Source organism: Elephantulus edwardii, unplaced genomic scaffold (assembly GCF_000299155.1).
Source record: "Elephantulus edwardii isolate Elephantulus edwardi_28Jun2011 unplaced genomic scaffold, EleEdw1.0 scaffold00466, whole genome shotgun sequence".
Classification (NCBI taxonomy): Eukaryota; Metazoa; Chordata; class Mammalia; order Macroscelidea; family Macroscelididae; genus Elephantulus; species Elephantulus edwardii.
In genome coordinates, this window is record NW_006400216.1 from 641,028 (window position 1) to 661,788 (window position 20,761).

At 45.3% G+C, this 20,761-nt stretch overlaps 1 protein-coding gene across 1 annotated transcript in view; it reads left to right on the forward strand.

The window, feature by feature from the left end:
• Nucleotides 1-2,203: 2,203 nt before the first annotated feature.
• The window catches only part of LOC102844345 (disrupted in schizophrenia 1 protein-like), a gene marked incomplete at its 3' end in the record, with an annotated part of 195,017 nt that continues 176,459 nt past the window's right edge, over nt 2,204-20,761 (forward strand). Inside the window, exons 1-3 of the mRNA XM_006902893.1 lie at nt 2,204-2,276; nt 4,101-4,849; nt 12,771-12,840. Of these exons, the coding sequence (XP_006902955.1) occupies nt 2,204-2,276; nt 4,101-4,849; nt 12,771-12,840 (892 nt within the window). The remainder of the gene's footprint in view (nt 2,277-4,100; nt 4,850-12,770; nt 12,841-20,761) is intronic.

Consider the following 20,761-nt stretch of genomic DNA (forward strand, 5'->3'; position numbering starts at 1 on the left):
AATAATAAATTATTAAAAAAAAGAAGATTGAAGGAATACACAGAGTCACTGTATCAAAAAGAATTGGTCAACACAGAAATATTTAAAGTAACATGTGATCAAGAGACAATGGTGATTAAAGAAGAAGTTCAAGTTATACTGAAAACATTGGCTAAAAATAAGGCCCCAGGGATCAGTGGGACAACAACTGGCATATTTCAAATAATAGAGCAGTCCTGATGTGGTCACAAGACTGTACCAGGAAGTTTGGAAGAAAGCTACGTGGCCAACTGACTGGAAGAAATCCATATTCCCATTTCTAAGAAAAGTGATCCAACAGAATGTTGATATTATCAAACAATATCATTATCATTAATATCACATCCAAGCAAAATATTGCTAAAGATCATCCAAATCCAGCTGACAGAACTAGCAGAGGTTCAGGTTGAGTTTAGAAGAGGCCGTGGCACCAGTGATATAATTGCTGGTATTAGATGGATCCTGGTTGAAAGCAGAGGCTACCAGAAGAATGTCTATTTGTGTTTCAGTGACTGTGCAAAGAAATTTGACTGTTGACAATAACAAATTATGACTAGCATTGAGAAGAATAGGAATTCCAGAACACCTTTTTGTGCTCTTGCAAAACTTATACCTGTACCAACAGGCCACTGTGCAAACAGAGCAAGGGAATACTGCTGTTTTTGCTGATTGCCCTTGAGTCAAGGTCGAATAATAGCCACTATATGAACAAAAGATTTAATGCTTTCCCATAGCTATCGTCGTTTCTCTAAGTTGATAGAGTTTTCAGAGGCATGTGGTTTAGGAAGTGGATGCTGCTCCTGCTTCTCAACCTGTTTTACAACTGGGAGTTCCACCAAACACAGTACACAATGTGAAACCATTCTGGTATTTGATATCCCCATTGCACAAGGTTCAGCATCACACCAAACCCAGGTTACCTCATACAGCACATTGACAAAGAGTGATGTGCAAAGTGGAAGAACGTTTCTCCAGATAGGACTAGTCTCATTTAGCAGTGGTTAACTGTTGTTGAGTTGAATATGACTCAGAGTAAGCTTTGCACAAAAGACCTGACCTCTGTTCTGTGATTAACAACATTGGGAAAGGTGTATTTCAGGACTGTATACTCTCTCTGTACCTATTCAGTCTCCATGCTGAGCAAATAATTTGAGGCGTTGGACTCTGTGAAGATGAATGTGGCATCAGGACTGGATGGAGACTCATCAACAACCTATATTATGTGAATGACACAACCTTGCTTGCTGAACTTGAGGAGGAGCTAAAGTGCTTGCTGCAGAAGATCAAGATTATAGCCTTCAATATGGACTACATCTCAACATAAAAAAAGATAAAATTTCTCACTACCGAGCTGATAGACAACATCATCATAGATGGAGAAAAGATTGAAACTGTTAACACGTTACCGCAAATGACGGCAAATGTGTTTCTAAGCACGGTTGTCAATTTAAAAGTGTGCGGCAACGTCTTAATGACGTCATCTTATTTATACCCACGGTCAGCACGCTTATTTATACCAGCAGCCAGGAGACCAAGAGACATATTGCACTGGGAAAGTCTGTAGTCAGGGACCTCTCCAAATTACTGAAGAGCAGCGGTGGCAGTTTGAGGACTTAACGTGGTCTTTTCAGTCACTTCGGAGAGGTTGACAATGAATAAACATTACAGGGGAAGAATGCTGCCTCTGAGCTGTGGTGTTGCAGAAGAGTGCTGTACATTCCTCTGACTGAAAAATAATAATAATAATAATAATAATAATAATAATAATAATAATAATGACAAACCCAACACCACAACAAAACAAAACCCTAAACTGATGTGCCTTGGAGAAAATGCAGCCGAGTGCTCCTTGGAGGCAATGATGATGAATCTTTGTCTCACATACTTTGAGCATGTTGTTAGGAGAGGCTCTTCTTTGGAGAGGCACATCGTGCTTGGAAAGGTAGAAGGTCAACAAAAATGAGGAAGACCCTTAACCAGAGGGATTGACATAGTGACTGCTGGAGTGAGTGAGAACATGTCTGGGACAGGGTTCGTAGGGTCTCTGTGAATTGTATTCAACTGGACAACACCTAACAACAATAACAGCACATGTGCACTGAGATGTAGTAAGATGTAGGACTGGTCATCCACTTCTGAAATACTAAGTCTTTGAGAACTCTCTGAATAACAAAATGACATTGATATGGTGCTGGAAGATGATCCCTTTAGGTTGGAGGAAGATAAGAATGTGGTCAAGGAACAGCTGCCTCCTCAGAGTAGAGTCTACCTTAACGATGGAGTAAAGCAGTCACCCAGTTGAAGGACCTTTATTTGCTGATGTTGTGAGACTCAAAATAGGAGGAAGTCTGTGTAACCGGGGGGGTGTTAGCCTTACTGAGCCCTAGCCATCAGCATGCCCCAGGTGGCAAAGAGCTGCCCCCTGGGTTGTTATGGCTTGGGCTACCTTGTTCTCATGTGCTCAAAGTCAGGGAATATGTGATGCAGGCAACCTCTCTAGAAAGCAGAGAGCTGTGCTGACCAGCTGTCCCTCCTGGGAGCCAGAGCCGAGCACAGTCATGATGCTCTGTGTGGTCAGTGGTTCACGTGAGCGAGGTCCTGGGGATGGGTCTGGAGGTTGTGAGGGCAGAAGGAGGGCGTCTGGGCATGGAGTGCCCCCTTTCTGACTTCTTTCTACAGGCCATGGCATCACCACAGGTTGTATGGAAAGCCAGCTTTTCTGAGCTTGTTTCTTTAAGAATAGTTCTAACTCCTGTTCTGATTGAAGCATAAGGTTTTGGGACTACATACAAGAAAATGAAATCAATAGAGATGTAAATGCTTTGTGAATAAGTAGACAACCCTGCAGTAAAGGAAGAATGAAGAGGCAACATCAACAACAACTCGTTACTGTCAAGTCAGAACTGACTCCTAGCTGACCCACCAATGGATTTTCAGAGGCTGTAAATCAAACAGGAGGAGACTGCCCATCTGTCTCCCACAGAGGAGCTGGTGGATTGAAACCCCCTGCCTTTGGGTTGGCAGTGCAACTCCTTACCAACTAGGCTGTCAGTTGTTGTGTACCATAGAGTCTGAATCAACCCATAGCTGATCCTACAGTCGATTTTCAGAGGCAGTAAATCGCATGGGAGGAGATTGTCCATCCTTCTCCCACTGAGCAGTAGGTGGATTTGAACTACATACATGCCTTCAGGGGTTGCAATGCAGCTTCTTGCCACTAGGGCAGCAGAACTGAGGACACTTTATACATCCACTTGGTACTATTCTGTGGTGTCTACAGATAATAACTTATTTGATTCTTATAACAGTCTTTTGAAGGAGGTACTGCTTGTATGCTCATTTTACTGGTGGGGAACTGAGGCGCTGAATGACTTGCTGAATGCCACACAGCTAGCAAGCGACATAGCCTGGGACTGAACCAGATGACGTGGGGCAGCTCTGTGCTCTCTGCTGTACCTCACTGTCTCCATAAGATGCCACCATTTGCCTTTGCTGCTACTCCTGCCCTGTGTAATCAGGGGTAGAACTCAGCTGGCATCTCTGGGACGTTTGGTCCAGGGGTCTCTCACTGTGCTGCAGGAGGAACCAATGGACAGGAAATTGACATCTGTGGCCCTGCCTTTTGCCAGCTTCCCGGGGTCCCTGCTATTGGCCTGGCTGTGGGGGGTCTGGGCCACATGGATCATCCATGTCCCAGCTGGCTCAGGGAGGAGCCACAGTTGGACTTCATCATGGATCACATGGCTTTTCCAGTTTCAAATGTGATGTTTTCCTGGTTCTCTCAGGGATGAAAGGGCTGCTGCTTGGGGGACAAAGGCTGAGGACCCTGGGGGCTGGGGAGAGGAGGCTGAAGTGCCTCACATTTTTGCATCCTGGTGTCTGCGTTCACGGCAGGCCAGTGTTTGTGCTGAGTAGCTGCCCTGATGCTGCGCCTGCTTGTTCCAGCCAGCCTGCAGCCCTTACAGTGGGCAGATGTGTGTCCTGGTGGCCACAGAGCTAATGGCAGAATCAACCTCCTCTGTAGAGGTGTACCCTCATTGTGGGCCAGGTGTGAGTGCTCACTAAGTGTCCTCTCTCTGCAGGCAGCCAGGATGGTCCCCTGGAGGCGGAGGCGCATGTCCGGAAGAAGAAGTGGCTGATCAGGAGGCCCGGCTACCTGAGAGCCCCGATCAGGTGTCTGTCCCCAGCAGTAAGCACCGAGGAGCACCCCATCTCCCAACCCAGGACCCTGCTCACAGGGGGCCAGCCAGGCCTGGCTCTGAGCACCCAGAGGGGTCCCTCCTGGTGCTTTGGGATCCATCCCAGGCCCCTTAGGCCCTGGAGCCCTGAACCTGCACTGTCAGCCATGGATGGCTCTGCAACCCCGGGCCTGGCTCACCCAGTGGCCTGTCAGGGCCAAGCAGCAGGGGTCACATGGACATGGGGGCACAGTCCCCCAGCTGCACCCCCCATCAGCACCCAGGACACCTTCACCTCTAGCTTCAGCTTCATCCAGCTGGCCCTGGGCTCGGGAGAGCGTGGGGAGGCAGAGGGCTGCCCACCGACCAGGGAGCCCGAGGGTTCCCACCAGGGACCTTCAGAGGCCACTGCCAAAGCCAGACCCCTGGAGCACCTGCCGGGTCCCTGGTGGCCACCACGCTCCTATGGGGAGGCTGCAGGGGATGAGCCCAGGCTGGAGAGGAAGGGCCTCTGCCCCCCCGCCCCCGGGCTATCAGGCCCCTCAGACACTGGGGACGGCACCTTGGGACCTGCCTGCGGCTGGGACGCTCTGCTGCAGACCTGCCAGCCTGCCCTGGACCAGTGCCTGCTAAACAACCAGAAGCAACTGCAGGTCAGTGTCCCCCCCGCCCAGGATCCTAGGATAGCCAGAGGTCTGATCAGAGGTGGGACAGCTGGCAGGTGGTGACCTACGTGGCTGGCTGACCTCCCTCCTGGGAGCGGCTGGTGGTGGGTGCTGTAGCAGGGAGGATGATGTCCTCTGCTCTAGTTGGAGCCCAGCTCTGTTTCTATCATGTCTTCTTGGTCACTCACTACCGGGCTTTCCTTTCTGTCAGGACTTGGCCCGCTGCAGCCCTGGCCTGGGTGGTTCTCAGTCAACTCCACCCTTTACTCAACTGATCTTTGAACAGGGCACTGGGACAGGCCGGGGGACCTAACTTGCTGATGGTTTTGGAAGGATCTGCATAACACAATCATGCTGTCTGTACTTGGGGTGATTGTATAAGGTCCTGGCTTTTTCTCCTCTCACCACTCCCCCCAGGGGGCCATGGACATCTTCATTGATGTCAGGATGTGTGGTGTCCAGTCATCAGACCCTCAGTGACTTAGTTAGAAATGCGATAACAGTACTCAAAGCCTTGTCCTGAACCTGAGCTAGAATGACTTGACCCAGCTCGTCACTGCTGAATCGGAACCCACACGTAGCTGACCCTCCATTGGGTTTCCGAGGCTGTAAATCATACGAGAGGTGATTGCTCATCATTCTCCCCAGGAGGCACTGGTGGATTCGAACCAACAAAGGGTGTTGCCTTTTCCTGAGCAGCACACCTTCCTGCAGGACTATGCCCCCCGAGCTCCCTGTGTAAACACAAGCTCTAGCATTGCCTCATTGTTGTCCATCCCATGGTCTGAGAGATCAGAGGAGCTGAGAGTAGGCTGGGTTGGTCTAGATCAAAATCACCCCACGGGAACCCAGATGAGGAGGCTTCATGGTTCACGTGGGGTGCGTGGTGTATCCTCCTGCAGGACGGCACTTTGGTTCTGGAGAGGGTGTATGTGTGTGTTGTGCATGTAGGAATGTGTGTGATTTCTGTGTATTCACGGCTACATGTGAATATATGTGTGCTTTGCATGCACTAGGTGTGTGGTGTGCATATGTGTGTGTTTTTGTGTTATGCACTGTATGTGTATGATTCAAGGTGTTTGCATCTATACATGTGTATATGCGTTTAGCAGGTGCTGTACATATAAGTGTGTGTGGTTGTTTATGTGCTGTTTGATATGTGATATGTGGTGGGTATAGTATATCTGTGGAGGGGTGTATGTGTGATGTGTGTGTGAATATATATATATATATACACACACACACACACATACATATATACACACATACTTGTGTACATATGTATAATGTGAGAGGATATAAAATGTGAGAGGATAAGCTTGGGGATGTGTGTAGCTATATGTGCCATGTTTGGTGTGTGATGTGTGGTGGTGTGTCTGAAGGGTGTAAAGTGTGTGCATCTGTATAATGAGCATGTGTGTGGAGTGTCCATATGAGTTTGTGCTGTGTTTGGTGTGTGATGCGTGGTGTGTCTGTGTCTGTGGTGTGTGTGTGGCATATATGCCAAGTGTGTGTGCACATATGTGCTCTGTGTGTAATATGTGTGCAATATTTACATGTGTGTGATTTCTAGTTGTTTCAGTCCATACATTTGTATATGTATTTAGCACGTACTGTACATGTTCTGTACATATGTCTGACGTGTGTGTGTGCTGTGTTTGGTGTGTGATATGTGGTGTGTGAAGTTGTGTGCACATGTATGCTCTGTGAGTGTACATATATAGATGCGAGAGGATGTGTGTGGGATGGATGTGTGTGCTATGTTTGGTATGAGATGTGGGTGTGTCTGGCATTTGTGTGTGAGGTGTGAAGTGTGTGTGCACGTGTGCTCTGTGTGTTCATATGTAAATGTGAGAGGATGTGTGTGGTTGTGTGTGCTGTGTTTAGTATGTGATGTATGATGGGTGTGTGTGAGGTGTTTGAAGCGTGCACACACATGTATGCCTTTGTGTGTGCATGTGTTTGTGTTTGTGTGTGCACATGCATATATGTACATGTACATGTGAGAGGATGTGATGAATAAGAAAGTAAAGTACCCATTTCTCAGGCAGTTAGTACAAGTGTATAAAAATGTGGACGTTCCTGCTCATTCTGGAAATCCTAGCCTATTCACTTTCTGTTCTTTCCTGTGGCCTGATATGTTCTCTCCTGCCTTACGTGCCTTGCTCCCTTCCAGGGGGGAGTGAAGCCGGGGCTGAGACCTGATCTAATAAAGATCCTGCCACACTTGTTCTGGAGCTCTCATTCTTAATGAATATTTGCTGATTTGACTTTTCTCAGAATCCACCCAGTTCCTTTGGGCAGAAACCCCATCAGTCTTCATACTAACCTCTTCTCCACCTCCACATTTTATCAGCCCCCCCCCGAGTTCCCTGGGGTCTGTTGCTCACAGGCTTCCCTCTCTGCCATAGTTCAAGTCCTCAGCATCTTTCACCTGGGCTTTGTAAGAGATGTGGGCACATACAGTGTCCTTGAGTTCCTCTCCTCTTGATTCACCATGTGGCCAACAGCCTCATCTTCCTGTGACACAGGCTGGAGAGTGTCAACTTCTGGCAAAGCCTTAGTGGTTGGTTCATTGCTGCTTCAGCACTTCTGATAGCCAGGACCTTCCTCAGTCTGCTCCTGGCCTCCTGCCTGCTCCAACCTTGGAAGGTGGTATATTAGTGTCTGTAGAGGCCAGAAAAGAAATGCCCAGGTCCCAGTGTCTTGGATCATGGCGTTCCCTCACCCTGGAAGGACCTGCCCATACTTCCCACCTGATGAGCTCCTGCTTACCCCTCCAGAGTAGCCCCAATTCCATCTTCTCCCAGCCACTCTAGCCTGAATAAGGAGACTTGATGGCATAATAGATCAATACTTAGGTGCTATTTTAAGGTTGGAAGTTAAAATCCACCTTTCTTCTTCTTTGGGAAAAAGAAGTGACAGCCAGGGAGGGCACTTCCACTTTGTCCTGTGGAGTTTTTGTGAGTTGACATCGACATGATGGCCAGGGGTTTAGTTTTCTGGTTAGTCCCTACAGTTCATATTAAATGTCTACTTTTCTCTGCAGATAGGATATATACACAGCTTATCTGGAGTGTAAGTGTCTTTGTCTGAGGTGATCAAATACCTAGACAAAAGCAAACATAGCCGCTGGTGTTGTGCAAATAAATGTATATTGTGTGGAAAAGGAAGCCACCCCATTCGGGTCAAGTGACTGGAAGAACCACATCCAGGGCTCAGAAAGTGTATAGAGGCAGAGGGCCTCTTACTATGAGGAGAAACTTTCCACCGACAAGAGTCCATGGCTTTGTGGAGTGGTCTTGATTTTCTCCCGGGTTCTTCTAGAGGCCTCACATCACATATGGTGGCTGCTAGTGGGGCTGTGCATTTGAGGAAGCGTCCTTCAAGAGAATCCCTTAAAAGACAGGGATCTTAATGTTCTGTAGTCTTTTCATTATTCTAATTGCTAAACTTCCTTTACTTTCTGCTTAAATGGAAATGCAAATCTCAGAGATTTAATATTTAACTCCTCTTGAAATGTGTGTGTTTTATGCTGTTTAGAAATAGGCACGTAGGGACGTTGCCAGAGGTTGGGTGGGACTGAGATGAAAGGAGATGTGGACTGAGTGTGTGGCTGAGGGAAGTGTGGGAGAATCCGGTTAATGAGGCCCACCCCAGGCTGTAGAAGCAGCATGGAAGGGAAGGCACTGCCTGTCACAACAAGGCAGCTGATGTTGTGCTTCCAGCAAGATGAACATTCAAATATAACCCAGGGCAGTTAATTAAGAGTCTGACAGGGATAATTGCAGGAGGAGGTAGGTGGGGTGCACGTTGCCTGTAGGTGAATTTTTCTTTGACCTTCTTTTTTGTAGATCTTTTGCTTAAGCTTTATTAAGTGTTTAATATTAACACAGTTTGGATGTGTATTTGGTAATTCTATATAGCTTGATATGGCAAAGAAATCCCTTAAATAGACTTTCTTCTTTCCCTAGTATATATAACAGCTCACTCATGTTGGGTCAGAACGGACTCGTTCATAGCTGACCCTGCACTGGATTTCTGAGGTTGGAAACTGCACGGGAGAAGATTGTCCATCCCTCTCCTGCTGAGTCATTGGTGAATTTAAACCATTAGAGTCTCAGCTGTGGGGTTAGCAGTGCAACTCTCAATGGACTAGGCCACTGGAGCTCCCTCTTTCTGATTTACACAACCACTCATTGCCTTTGAGTTGGAACTGACTCATAGCTGACCTAACAGTGTGTTTTCTGAGGCTGTGAATCACAGGAGGGGAGTTTTCCATCCTTTCTTCCAATGAGCATCTAGTAGAGTCGAACCACCAGTGAGATTCTGCCTTTAGGTTACTATAGCACAGCTCCCTATGGGCTTTGTGCCACCAGAGATCCCTGATATATTAGGACTAATTTTCTGGTAAAATGAACAGTTGGAAGATAGAGTAATTCAAGGACAAAGGGGTTATCGTAATGATCATTCAGAAAGCATTTACTACCAACTTTAGGGTATGCTCTGGAGATTGTATTTGTTAGGAAAATCTGGTAAGAAACAGCAACAGAACATCAAATTGCTTTTCTTGTTTGTGCTTCACATTTTGCTAGGCACTCAAGGACTTTGCTCCATAGAGTCACTCAGGAATTGAGGCTGTGCTGCCTGGGCCCACTGACCCCTCCCTGACTGAGAGAGTTAACAGAGGACCTCCAGAGAGCCATTAGAATGCCACAGCCCAGAGATGTCCATGTCACTTCTACTCATGGCCAGTTAACAAGAAAGGCAAGGAGGGACATGTGATTCTCCCATGAACCCAGAAAGAGTAGAGACCAAACACAAGTGAGTACTGGCACTTTCTGCTATACAGAACAAGATTGTTCTTGACCTCCAGATACCGAAGGGTAAATAAACAAATAAGACAGACCAGTACTCCAAGCGGTAAGATAATTAGACATAACTTCATTGTTCCAGTGGTTCAGAAATTGGTATTACCCTGACCCATTTTATCCACACTTCACTCATGACTGAGAATCTTGTTGGTTACATCCTCAGCTGGCAATCTCAATATATCTAGAATTGGACAGCTCACCATTGTCAGCAATACCACCATAGTCTCGCACCATCATCTTACACTATTGCCTCCTGACTTCCTATCTTAGACCCTTAGAGCCTGTTCTGAACACAGCAGCCTGAGTGAAGTTGTTAAAGCATAAATCAGATCATGCCACTCTTTTGCCCAGAATCCCACATTGGTTCTGGACCTCAGAGTAACAACAGAACTCTTCAGCAGGCTTCAGGCCTTCATAATGTGTCCCAGTGCTTCTTGGACTTCATCTTCTGTGATTCCCCTCATTCAGCTTCTCTGCCCACAATGTTGTTGTTATGTGCACTTGAGTTGCCTGCAACTCATAGTGACCCTGTGTACAGCAACTCTAAAGCCTGTCCTGTCCTGAGCCAATCTCACTGACTCCTTGACACCTACCCCCATTGCCCTAGTTACTGTATCAATATATCTCATCCAGGGTATTCCTCCATTGTGCTGTCCCTCCACCCTTCCAAGCATGATGTCCTTCTCTAAGGATTGGTCCCTCCTGGCCACATGCCCAAAGTATGTGAGACGGAGCTTCAAAATCCTAGCCTCCAAGGAGAAACTTGGTTTCACCTTCTCCAAGACAGACCTATCTCTTTTCTTGTCAGTCCATGGTATGTTCAAGACTCTTCTCCAGCACTACATCTCTTCTTCAATCATCCTTAATCATTGTCTAGCTCTCTGTTGCATAGCAAGTAATTGCAAAGACCATGGGTTGGATCAGGCACACATTAGTCTCTAGACTGACATCATTGCTTCTCAGTGCTCTAGAGAGGTCCCTGATAGCAGATTTACCTAATGCAATTAGTCTATTGATTTCCTGACTGTTGGTGGTCTACGGGCAAGTAGCTGCACTGCAATCCTGAAGGCACATGGTTCGAGGTCACCAGCTGCTCTGCAGGAGAAAGATGGGCAATCTCCTCCCATGTGATTAACTGCCTCTGAAAACCTGCCTGAGGGTCAGTCAGCTATGGGTCGTTTCTATCCACAGTGGCCTTCTTATTGTTATTTTCACACCAGGAATACTTCTGTTCATCACCTTTGTGCTGGATCTAACCTCTGTTTGGATATTTTTCACTCAGACAGCCTTGTGGCCCACTCAGTGGTTTTAAATCTTTGCTCAGACATCACCTTCTCAAAGAGATCTTATTCAAAATTGCAACACCCACTCTCTTTTATTCTTGATCCCCATTACCCTGTGTTCCCCCCCCCCCTTTTTAATAGCAGTTATCACCTTCTAAGGTACCATGTTATTGTTAGGTGCTGTGGAGTTGGATTCCTAGGTTGTCAGAGGCCAGAAATCATGTGGGAAGAGATTGTTTCTCTTTCTCCCACAGGACAGCCAGTGTGGTTGAGTCACTTGGTTTTTGGTTGGCAGCGCATCTCCTTACCCACTATGCCACCAGAGCTCCCTATGAGATATTTTTTCCCCATTTAAAAAATTTTATTTTTTAAAAAATTTTCTACTGATTTATTTACAAAATTCAAATACACTGTTTTCAAGAGCAAATGCTTTCCATTTCCCTCAACCTCCTCCGCCATCAAATTGTACAACTCCATGATTTATCCTCCCCTTCCCCTGCACATTCTCATCCCTCATTTTCCAAACTCTTTCACCCCTCTTGGATCCTTATACTCATTCTACAATAATGGTTTTATACAATATGTATCCTTGTGGGACTGAGTAAGTTCACTCAGCATAATGCTCTCCAGTCCCTCCTAAATTAGGTAATAATTTACAAAATCATTGCTCCTGTGTGCTGCATAGTATTCCATTGTGTGATTGTTGGTGGGTTTGTAAAATGGAACAACCATTCTGGAAGGCAATTTCATACTTCCTCAAAATACTGAACATAGAAATTCCGTATGACCCAGCTATTCCACTATTTGGAATATACCCTGAGAAAATGAGAACTGAGGTACAAACTGAGATTTGTACACCAATGTTCATAGCAGCATTATTCACCATCACAAGCCCTATGCAATGTTTATTGTGTTTATTTTTTGTGTTTGCACACCAGAATATAAGTTGAGGAAGAAAAGAATTTTGGGCTATCTCTTCAGCATATATAAGAAGCACTTGATAAGCATTTATTGAATTAATCACATGAGTAACATTGGCAGTATAGAGAAGGGTCCTTTAGCATAGACTGGAGGAGGTGATAGCTGAGCTTATTGCTGAAGGAGGATGGTTAGGAATGCACATTCAGGAACTCCTTGTGCCTCCTGCAGAGAAGAAAAGCAATTACAGATGGACATATTGGTAATTCTCAGGCAAAGGACTAGGTCATGGACTATGCATGCAAATTAAGTAAGACAGCACTTTTCTCTACCATGTGAGGTGTGGGAGCCCTAGGACATATGGGAAAGGGCCTGTTCCACATTCCTAGTCGTTCCCCCCAGACTTGGGGCAGCCTGTTCAGCGGGGTCCTGCTTGTCCTTGGGCTTCTCATGCAGTTTTGGTGTGTTTAGCTTCATCATTTTCTGTGATTTTTAGAGCAGAGATCATTTTGTCAGGAGACTTGACAAAATTCCTTCTTCTTCTGCATTTCTTTCAGCAGATAGGGCACGGTGTGAAGCTTTTGTTTCAAATATTATTCTAACTCGTTCTGTGGACTTTTATGCTCCATTTTCTTTACATAACCTTTTTATAAACCAATGGGTCTGATTCAACATTGGGGAAAAATGTACTTTGGTATTCTTTTATTTTCTTTTTAGGAAGAATGAAATTCAGTGTGGAAATAGTTTCCAAATGTTCTCTTAGCTTTAGCCAAATAAGTACCCTATAATGCTATTGTAATGTGACTTTGATTTTTCCTTCTCAAATTAATATAGGTAAAATCCTTAAGACTGAAGCTTCGGAAACTTCAAGACAAAGCAGTTGAGGATGATGACTATGATAAAGGTGAGTTTTAATTTTTAACTGATTGTTTCGTCTCTTGCCCACTCTAACCCATGTCTCTTTCCCACCTTATAAACTGTGGAGCACCTGACTACTCCACATAAGCGTGTGGATTTCAGAATATTTTTTTATGCACAGTTATCTTTTAGACTGTAAGTATAACTTTATTGATCATCCAGAAACATGGAAAATACTGCCCAGTAAAACCCTAACCTGCTATCTGTCGCTGCCCGTTTATCTTCCATAGTCCATTTGTTCATGAGAAATATTTGTTGAATACTTGTTATGTTCCAGGGGCTCTGGTGGTGTAGCTATTAGGAAACTGTGCTGCTAATCCAAAGGCTGTGGTTTGAAAACACTAGTGGCTTTGAAGGAGAAAGGTGAACAGTCCACTACCATGGATTCATTGCCTTGGAAAACACACTAGATGGTCAGCCATGAGTCGGTTCCAACTTGACGGCTCTAAGTTGAGTGATTACGTGCTAGGTGATATGATACACAGTAAAAGCGCGGTTAAGAAGAGACATGATATTTCTCCTCCAACTCAGAACTCAAATTCGTTGTCATTGAGGTGGAACGAGCTCATAGCTGACCCTCCAGTGGGTTTTCAGACGCTATAAATTGCACAGAAGGAGATTACCCATCTTTCTGCCTCAGAACCACGGGTAGAGTCGCCACCTTTGAGTTAGCAGCACAGCTCCCTAAGGACTGTGCCAGTCACACTTCCTCTGTATCTCCTCTGTGACGATTATGGATGGGGAGTTGCTTTCTAAGGGCCAGGGTTCAAGAGCTGCTAGGCTGTGCCAAAGGGCTCAGATGTTACAGGCTCCCTGAGAGCTATCCCAGAATTTCCAAGAAGTGAGAAGTTACAACATGAGACCAGAAGGTAGAGAAATTGGTCAAAGGCTGGGACAAAAATGTTATGGTGAGGTTCCAAAATAGGAGTTGGGGCCAGATGTGTACGAGGGCTGACATGGTAGTTGAGTGGATCCAGCACACATAGAGGTGATGGGAAGTAGGGACTGTGGGTACAGTTGGCCTGGGAAGCATTTTTTGGACACTGACTAAGAGTTCTTACCCAATTCTGCTGGGTGAAGAGAAGAGAAAAGGCTTAAATTGACACCAAGGTTCTTCCAGCCTGTGATGAACTCAGACAAACACTCCAAGTTAGCACATCCAGTTTTGATTGGGAAATTTGGGAAATAGATTGAAGATTTAAGATTTTGTCTGTATGTTGGCTCACTAAAACCTTATTCACTTATATGATGATATTCCTATTAAATTTTTGATATGATGCTGTGTCGCAATCCCAAAGGCACGTGATTAAAATCTACCAGTTACTTTGCAGAAAAAGGATGAGCAGTCTCCTCCCATGTGATTCACTACCTCTGGAAACTCTCTGGAGGGTCACCTGTGAGTCAGTTCCAACTCGTTGGCACATAACAACAACAACAACAACAACTGAATATGTTATAGTTCATTAGAGTTGAGTGACTGATTTCCAAAAGAAGCTTGAAAAATCTTGTTCTAAGGAACACCCAGAGCTGATGCTGTCTAATGTTTTCTGCTGGTCGAGTGGTTAAGGACTTGCCCTGCCAACCCAAAGGCAGATGATTCAAACTCACAAGTTGCTCCTGGGGAGAATAATGGGCATTCTCCTGTGTGATTTACAGCCTCTAGAAGCTTGCTGGATTGTCAGCTGTGAATCAGTTCGCGTTGGATGACATTGAGTTGAGCTGAATGTTCTTATTTCAGACAGCCTTGAGGCTGGGTTTAGAACTCACCATGGGGAGTGGGTGGAAAGGAGAGGAGTTTCCAAGAAGGAGGTACTTCTTAAGCTCTTCCCCACTCTTCTCTCAGGCTGTCTACATTGCATAATGAAGAGGGAAGGTGGCTATGTGGGGAGGCAGGAGGCAAGTCTGAGGCAGGGAACTGTCCCTCTGCTGGCCGTCTCCACCAGGGCACAGCTATCAATGGGTCAGGGTTCACCAACCGACTTGTGTCTGTGAAAACCAATAGAAGTGAATTTTGAAGCTCTGCATTGTTTCACAAAATAGTTTTCTCTGCTATGTCTAGTCATGTAGCCCCCACCCTTAACAATAATAGCCCTAGTCTCTTGCTGAAGTCATAGACACAGGTGTGACATTGAAACTGACTCTATTTTTGCACAAGGCCTCCTGACCTTTCTGGACTTGATTAGACACCTTGACTTCTTTCATCTTGTCTCCAGGCATCTCTGGACACCTAAGGGAATAGGGAAAGACAGAATACACCTCTCTAAGAAAGCAGAAATAAAGTCTCTTTATTTGATATTTCTGTATTTTCTTTTCAGTATTTGTATATCATGTCCTCTGTATAAGTTGGAAGCTTTTGGTTAGATTGGGAATTCTGTATTTTAACAAATGTTTTAGGTGATTCTGTTGTGTGCTGAGCTTTGAGAAGCATTGGTTTGGGGCTTTATTCCATTGGCCAGACCTGTGGTGCAGCATCCCGTTAGAAGACCCTCTGAATCCGGAAGGAATGTACAAAGTGGGCAGGCAACCTTGTGGGCACTTAACGTGCTGATTTACATATTTATCTCTCATTCTATTTGATGAAGATTAAAGACTGCAGCCTTCAGTGTGGATTGTCATCGTAAATAAAGCAGAAATCCTCATCACCAGGCCAATTAGCAACAGCAAGACAAATGGAAACAAGATTGAAGCTGTGAAGGATTTTGTTTTCCTGGACACTTCAGTCATCGCCTGTGGAAGCAGCAGTGAAGAAACCCAGCCTAGTGCATTGGACAAGTCTGCTGTGAAAGGCCGTTTTATGGAATGTCAGAGAGCAGTGGTGTCACTGTGGAGACTAAAGTGTACCTGACCTAAGGAGACCTTTTTTAGTCACATCAGAAGCGTGTGAGTCACATCGCTGGGCAGTGACTAAGGAAGACTACCGGAGAAGCAATGCATTTGAACTGTGGTGCTGGCCGTCTGCATGGACTATACCATGAACTGGGAGAAAATGGAACAAATCTGTCTTGGAGCCAGAAAGAACTTGTCTCTCACACTAGATGTTGAGGTGGGTGGGGGGATCAAAGACTGTGGAAGAGTGATGGCTTAAGTAGCCTTTCATGGATGAGCCATCTGTGGCTGCCAAGGGCATTTTACAGAAGGAATGGAGCTGGAAAAGCCTTTACTATGACTTAACTCACACTTGAGCTCACTACCATCGAGTGAGAACAAACTCACAGTTGATGACCCACTGGATTTCAGAGGCTGTAAATAGTACAGAAGGAGACTGCGCCTCTTTCTTCCTCTGAGTTTTTGATGGATTTGAAATGCCAAAGGGGCTTGGTCTTTGTGGTAGCAGACAAATTCGCTATAGACTGGGCCAGTAGAACCAACCCCCTTTTGCTACGACTGGTTACATCTGAAAGTTTAGTTCTCTGGAAGTTCCAAAACTTGAAATATTATCTGAGATGGATCACTCCCTTGAAGTCCAGTGCATGGACTGACACACAGTACGTGATTGATAAGCTTTTTTTCCCCTTTATAACTTTAATGAACATTTACAGAGATTTTGGGTTTCCATTCATTCATTGCTGCACTTTTCTCCCTGCCAAGCCCTTGATTGATAAGCTTTTGTAAATACATTTCTAAGTCATTAGGAACACTTGGGCAAAACTGGGGAAGAAAACTTCCTGTAATGAGATTTGTTGAACTAGAACTTGAATAATACTTCCATTTTCATCTGGTTTGTTCAGGGCTATGCTGAAGAATTGAAGAATTGTTGAGATTTCTTTATGCTCAGATCTTGAAATCTGTGAGAACTTCCCCTTCCCACTCTTTGGAGCAGCTGTGGCTCAGGGCTTGGGCCCGCGGCAGAGAAAGGAGAAGGCTGACTTTGTATCTCTTGCCTTTTGTTGCCTGTTCTTCCTCTTTTCTCATTTCACTTATAAAAAAGGCTTTGTGTTCCAGTGAAAGCAGCAATTGGCACAGAATAGAAAGTTCCATGTTCTATCTTACCAAAATATTGGCAAAGTTGCCCATTAATGCCTTGTGGGGAAACCTTCTTGGGGCTCTAATTACATCCCTCTCCTCTAGGGAAGCAAAGTTAATATTATCTTCCTGCATAACCTTGGGAAGGGCTTGGGAGAAAAGGAATACTACTTTGGATATTTGTTTTGAGTCTTTCTCCAAAGGCTCAAGATGCTTTATTGGGTGAATCTCAGGAGTGCTTGGCCTAACCCTGTGGTCACCTGAGGTGCAAGAATGAAATTACGTGTCTCCCAGATGGAGAGCAACTTCTGCTTGGAGACGGAAATGAGAAGCCATGGTTTGTCATGTGACTGGGCCAGCGAGGAAAGGAGAATGTGGGGGGAGGAGGAGAGAGTGTGAGAGAGAATGTTTGAGAGGATTGTAGTCTAACTGTCCCTGTCTCAGCGTGTGGCCTGTAACATCCAGAGTGTATGTAGTGGGGACATGCTTGTGATTGAAAAAGGCAGTGTTCACTGTGAACAGGAATGCTGTGAACTCTGCCTGTTCAGAACTTCCTTCTTAAGTGAAATTGTTTTTAGCCCTTGTCTCAGCCGACAGCTGTGATGACAAAATACTAGTGCAATAAAAATTGAGGTATTGAAGTACTGATCCCAGCAGAGGCCAGATGCAATCATACTCTATAGTGGGATGGCTCTTGTCTAAATGACCAGGACCTCTGTTTTTTCTGAATTCTGATTTTAGCAAAACTTCTCTGTTCTGGTTGCTTCTCAGTATGGCAGCTAAATTCTCTCACCCACGAACCTTTACCTGGGAGCCCCTCATCCTCTTTGCGGCTTGATGTTGAGGGTCAGGACTTGGTGCTTTCTCTTGACAGGACACAGGTGAGGTGGTGCACAGGGACAGTCAGCTCTGTCCTTTCACCACCTGGCACTAGAATAGCACAGCCTTGATAGATCTGGTCTTTCCCTCTGACAGGGCTATTGGGGTGGCAGAGGATACTGTTTGGGGTTCCTGGGACAGATGATTTTGCCAGCCATGGTGGTTTGCTTTCTGGCATTAAAGTAGAATATCATTTGAGCGTTCTTGTAGGGAAAAGGGCAGCACTAGGTCCCTTGCTGTTCCTGGGCCTGCAGCCCAGCTCACATCCACAGCCGTCTCTCTGAGGAGCTGTGGTTCCTGGCTGACAATGAGCCTTCCATGCAATCTGCATGTGCTGGGGGTCCTGCCCCATTCTAGGGGTTTAGCCTGCCCCAGTGCCCCCCAGGAGGAGAACTGCAATCTGAGAGGAATCGCCAGGGCCTCCTCTGCATTCTTGGCTCAGGAACATTTTCTAACTCCACATGGGGACCTTGTCAGGATGTGGCTGAATTAGGAAGTTCTGGATTCTGGAAACTCGAGGAGAACTTTTTTATGTGATGACAGTAAAGGTACCAGAGAGGCCCCTACTGAGGGAAGTATCAAGAAGCTGTCTGCAATTTTATCCCAAACTGAGGCTATTAAGAAATTAGCAGTTAGGTTTTTAAAACTGTATGCCAAAGTGCTGAAGAGCAGTGATTATGCCAGTCTAGAGACTAAGGTGAGTCTGATCCAGGCCATGGTTTTTGCAATTACTTCCTATATATGCATCAGAGAGCTGAATATGACTAAGGATTACAGAAGAAGAATTAATGCTTTTGAGTTGTGGTGCTGAAGAAGAGCTTTGAACATTCTGTGCACTGCTAGGAAAACAAATAGGTCTGTCTTGGAGAGGGTGAAACCAATTTTCTCCTTGGAGACAGGGATTTTGAAGCTCCATCTTATGTGCTTTGAGCGTGTGGTCAGGAGGGCCCAGTCCTTGGAGAAGGACATCATGTTTGGAAGGGTGGAGGGACAGCACAGGAGAGGAAGACCCCAGATGAGACTGACATGGTAACTGGGGCAGTGGTGGGTGTGTCAGAGTCAGTAAGACTGGTTTAGGACAGGGCAGGGTTCAGAGCTGCTGTACGTACGGTTGCTATGAATCACAGGCAACTTGACGGCATATAACAACAATAATCACAGTCTTTCAGAGGTGTTATCAGAAAAGTATTGGCATGTCTGTCTCCTCTTACTTTAAGCAAAAACTTAAAAATTGGGAGATGAGCTCTGTATGAAAACGTGTATCATAGAAAGGGAGTACATACATAATGCCATTTATTTGACTTGGTTGTATTGTCTTCACTTTTTGTCCTGTGTACAAGAGAGTTAGTGTGTCTGTCCGTTGGGGACCTTCAGTTTCCCCATTCATGTTTGCAGGTTTATGCAAGAATGCATGGCTGCCGAGGGTGCACGTGAGCAGGAGGACACCTATCTTAGATGGGAGCTTTGTCTGAAGACCCCACTGGTCTTTCTGTCTGATGCCCTTCACTTTCGTTGTCACCACACAATGTGATTGCATTGTGACACCATTCCTCCTTGCCCTCCCAGCCCTGCCCACTGTCTGTGGGGGGAGACCCCCTTAGAGCTCAAGGCGTGTGAGCACAGTGAAATGCTTTGTTCCTTCTGGCAGGTTCTGGGCATCTCTTCCTGGTCTCCACTTCACTGCACTGCACCTTTTCCAGATCTTCCTGTGGTCCTTGTGATAATTAGTATTATTGTTGTCATGTACCGTTGAGTCGGAACCTACTCATAGCTGACCTACCAGTGAGTTTTCAGAGTCTGTATATCACACAGCAGGAGAATGCCCATCTTTCTTCCATGAAACAGCTGGTGGACTCAAAACCATCTGCCTTTGGATTTGCCAGTGTTGACTCCTTAAAATTCAGCCACTTGAGTGCCTCAACAGCTAATTGTTGCTGTTGTTACTGTGTGCCTTCCTGTCAGAACTGACTCATAGCTGGGTTTTCAGAGGCAGTTAATAGCAAGGGAAATTACCCATCTTTTTTTCTGTGAAGCAACTGGCGGATTTGAAACACATATCTTTGGGTTGGCAGCATAACTCCATACTACTAAATCATCACAACTCTTTTATTAGCTAGTTGTTGTTGTTGTAAAGTGATGCAAATCAGAACAACAATGATGTACCATCTCACCCCAGCAACGATCACAGTGTTTAATAAGACAGCAAACAACAAATGCGGATGAGGAGAGATTGAAACTCTCATATGCTGTTGGTGGGACTGCAAAATGGTACAATGGTAGAAGACCATTTGGTGCATCCTGAAAATGTTTGAAAAAGAGATGCCATTTGATCTTGCAATCTCATTATTAGGCATTTCCCAAAGAAATGAGACCTGTGTGCACTGCTGCATTATTCACAACAACAAAAGGATGGAGATTACTTAAGTGTTCATCAGTGGATGAATGGATAAACAAACTATGATACATATTCACAATGGAATACTATGAAACTTTAAAGACTAATGAACGATTCATGATACATTACTTGGATGATTCCAGAGGATGTTATGCTGGGTGAAATAAGTTAGTCACAAAAGGACCAACACTGTGAGCCTACTCTTCAGCAATCTAAATAAAGGTTTCCCCACAGAAAGACATGTTTCCATGGTTACAGGGGAGGGGAAAAGCATAGGATGAGAAGGGAGTAAAAAAAAAATCAGTAAAAAGATAATAAACATTAAGATGAGTAAAAGGTTGCTACCATAAAGACTGAGCCACATTGGCACTTTAAATTCAAAATACTGGCAACACAGGGAGAAAGATGGGAAATTTCCCTTTGTACAATTTACAGCCTCAGAAACCTAGTGGAAGATCACAAAAAACTGTGGCTAACTTTCAGAGCAACGGTGTCTCTCTGGAGACTAAGGTGCGCCTGATACAGGCCATGGTTTTTGCAATCTCTTGTTATGCATCAGAGAATTGGGCGATGACTAGGGAGAATAGGAGGAGAATTGATGCCTTTGAGCTGTGGTGCTGGAGAAGAGTATTGAATGTACCATGGACTGCCAAGAAAACAAACAGATTCA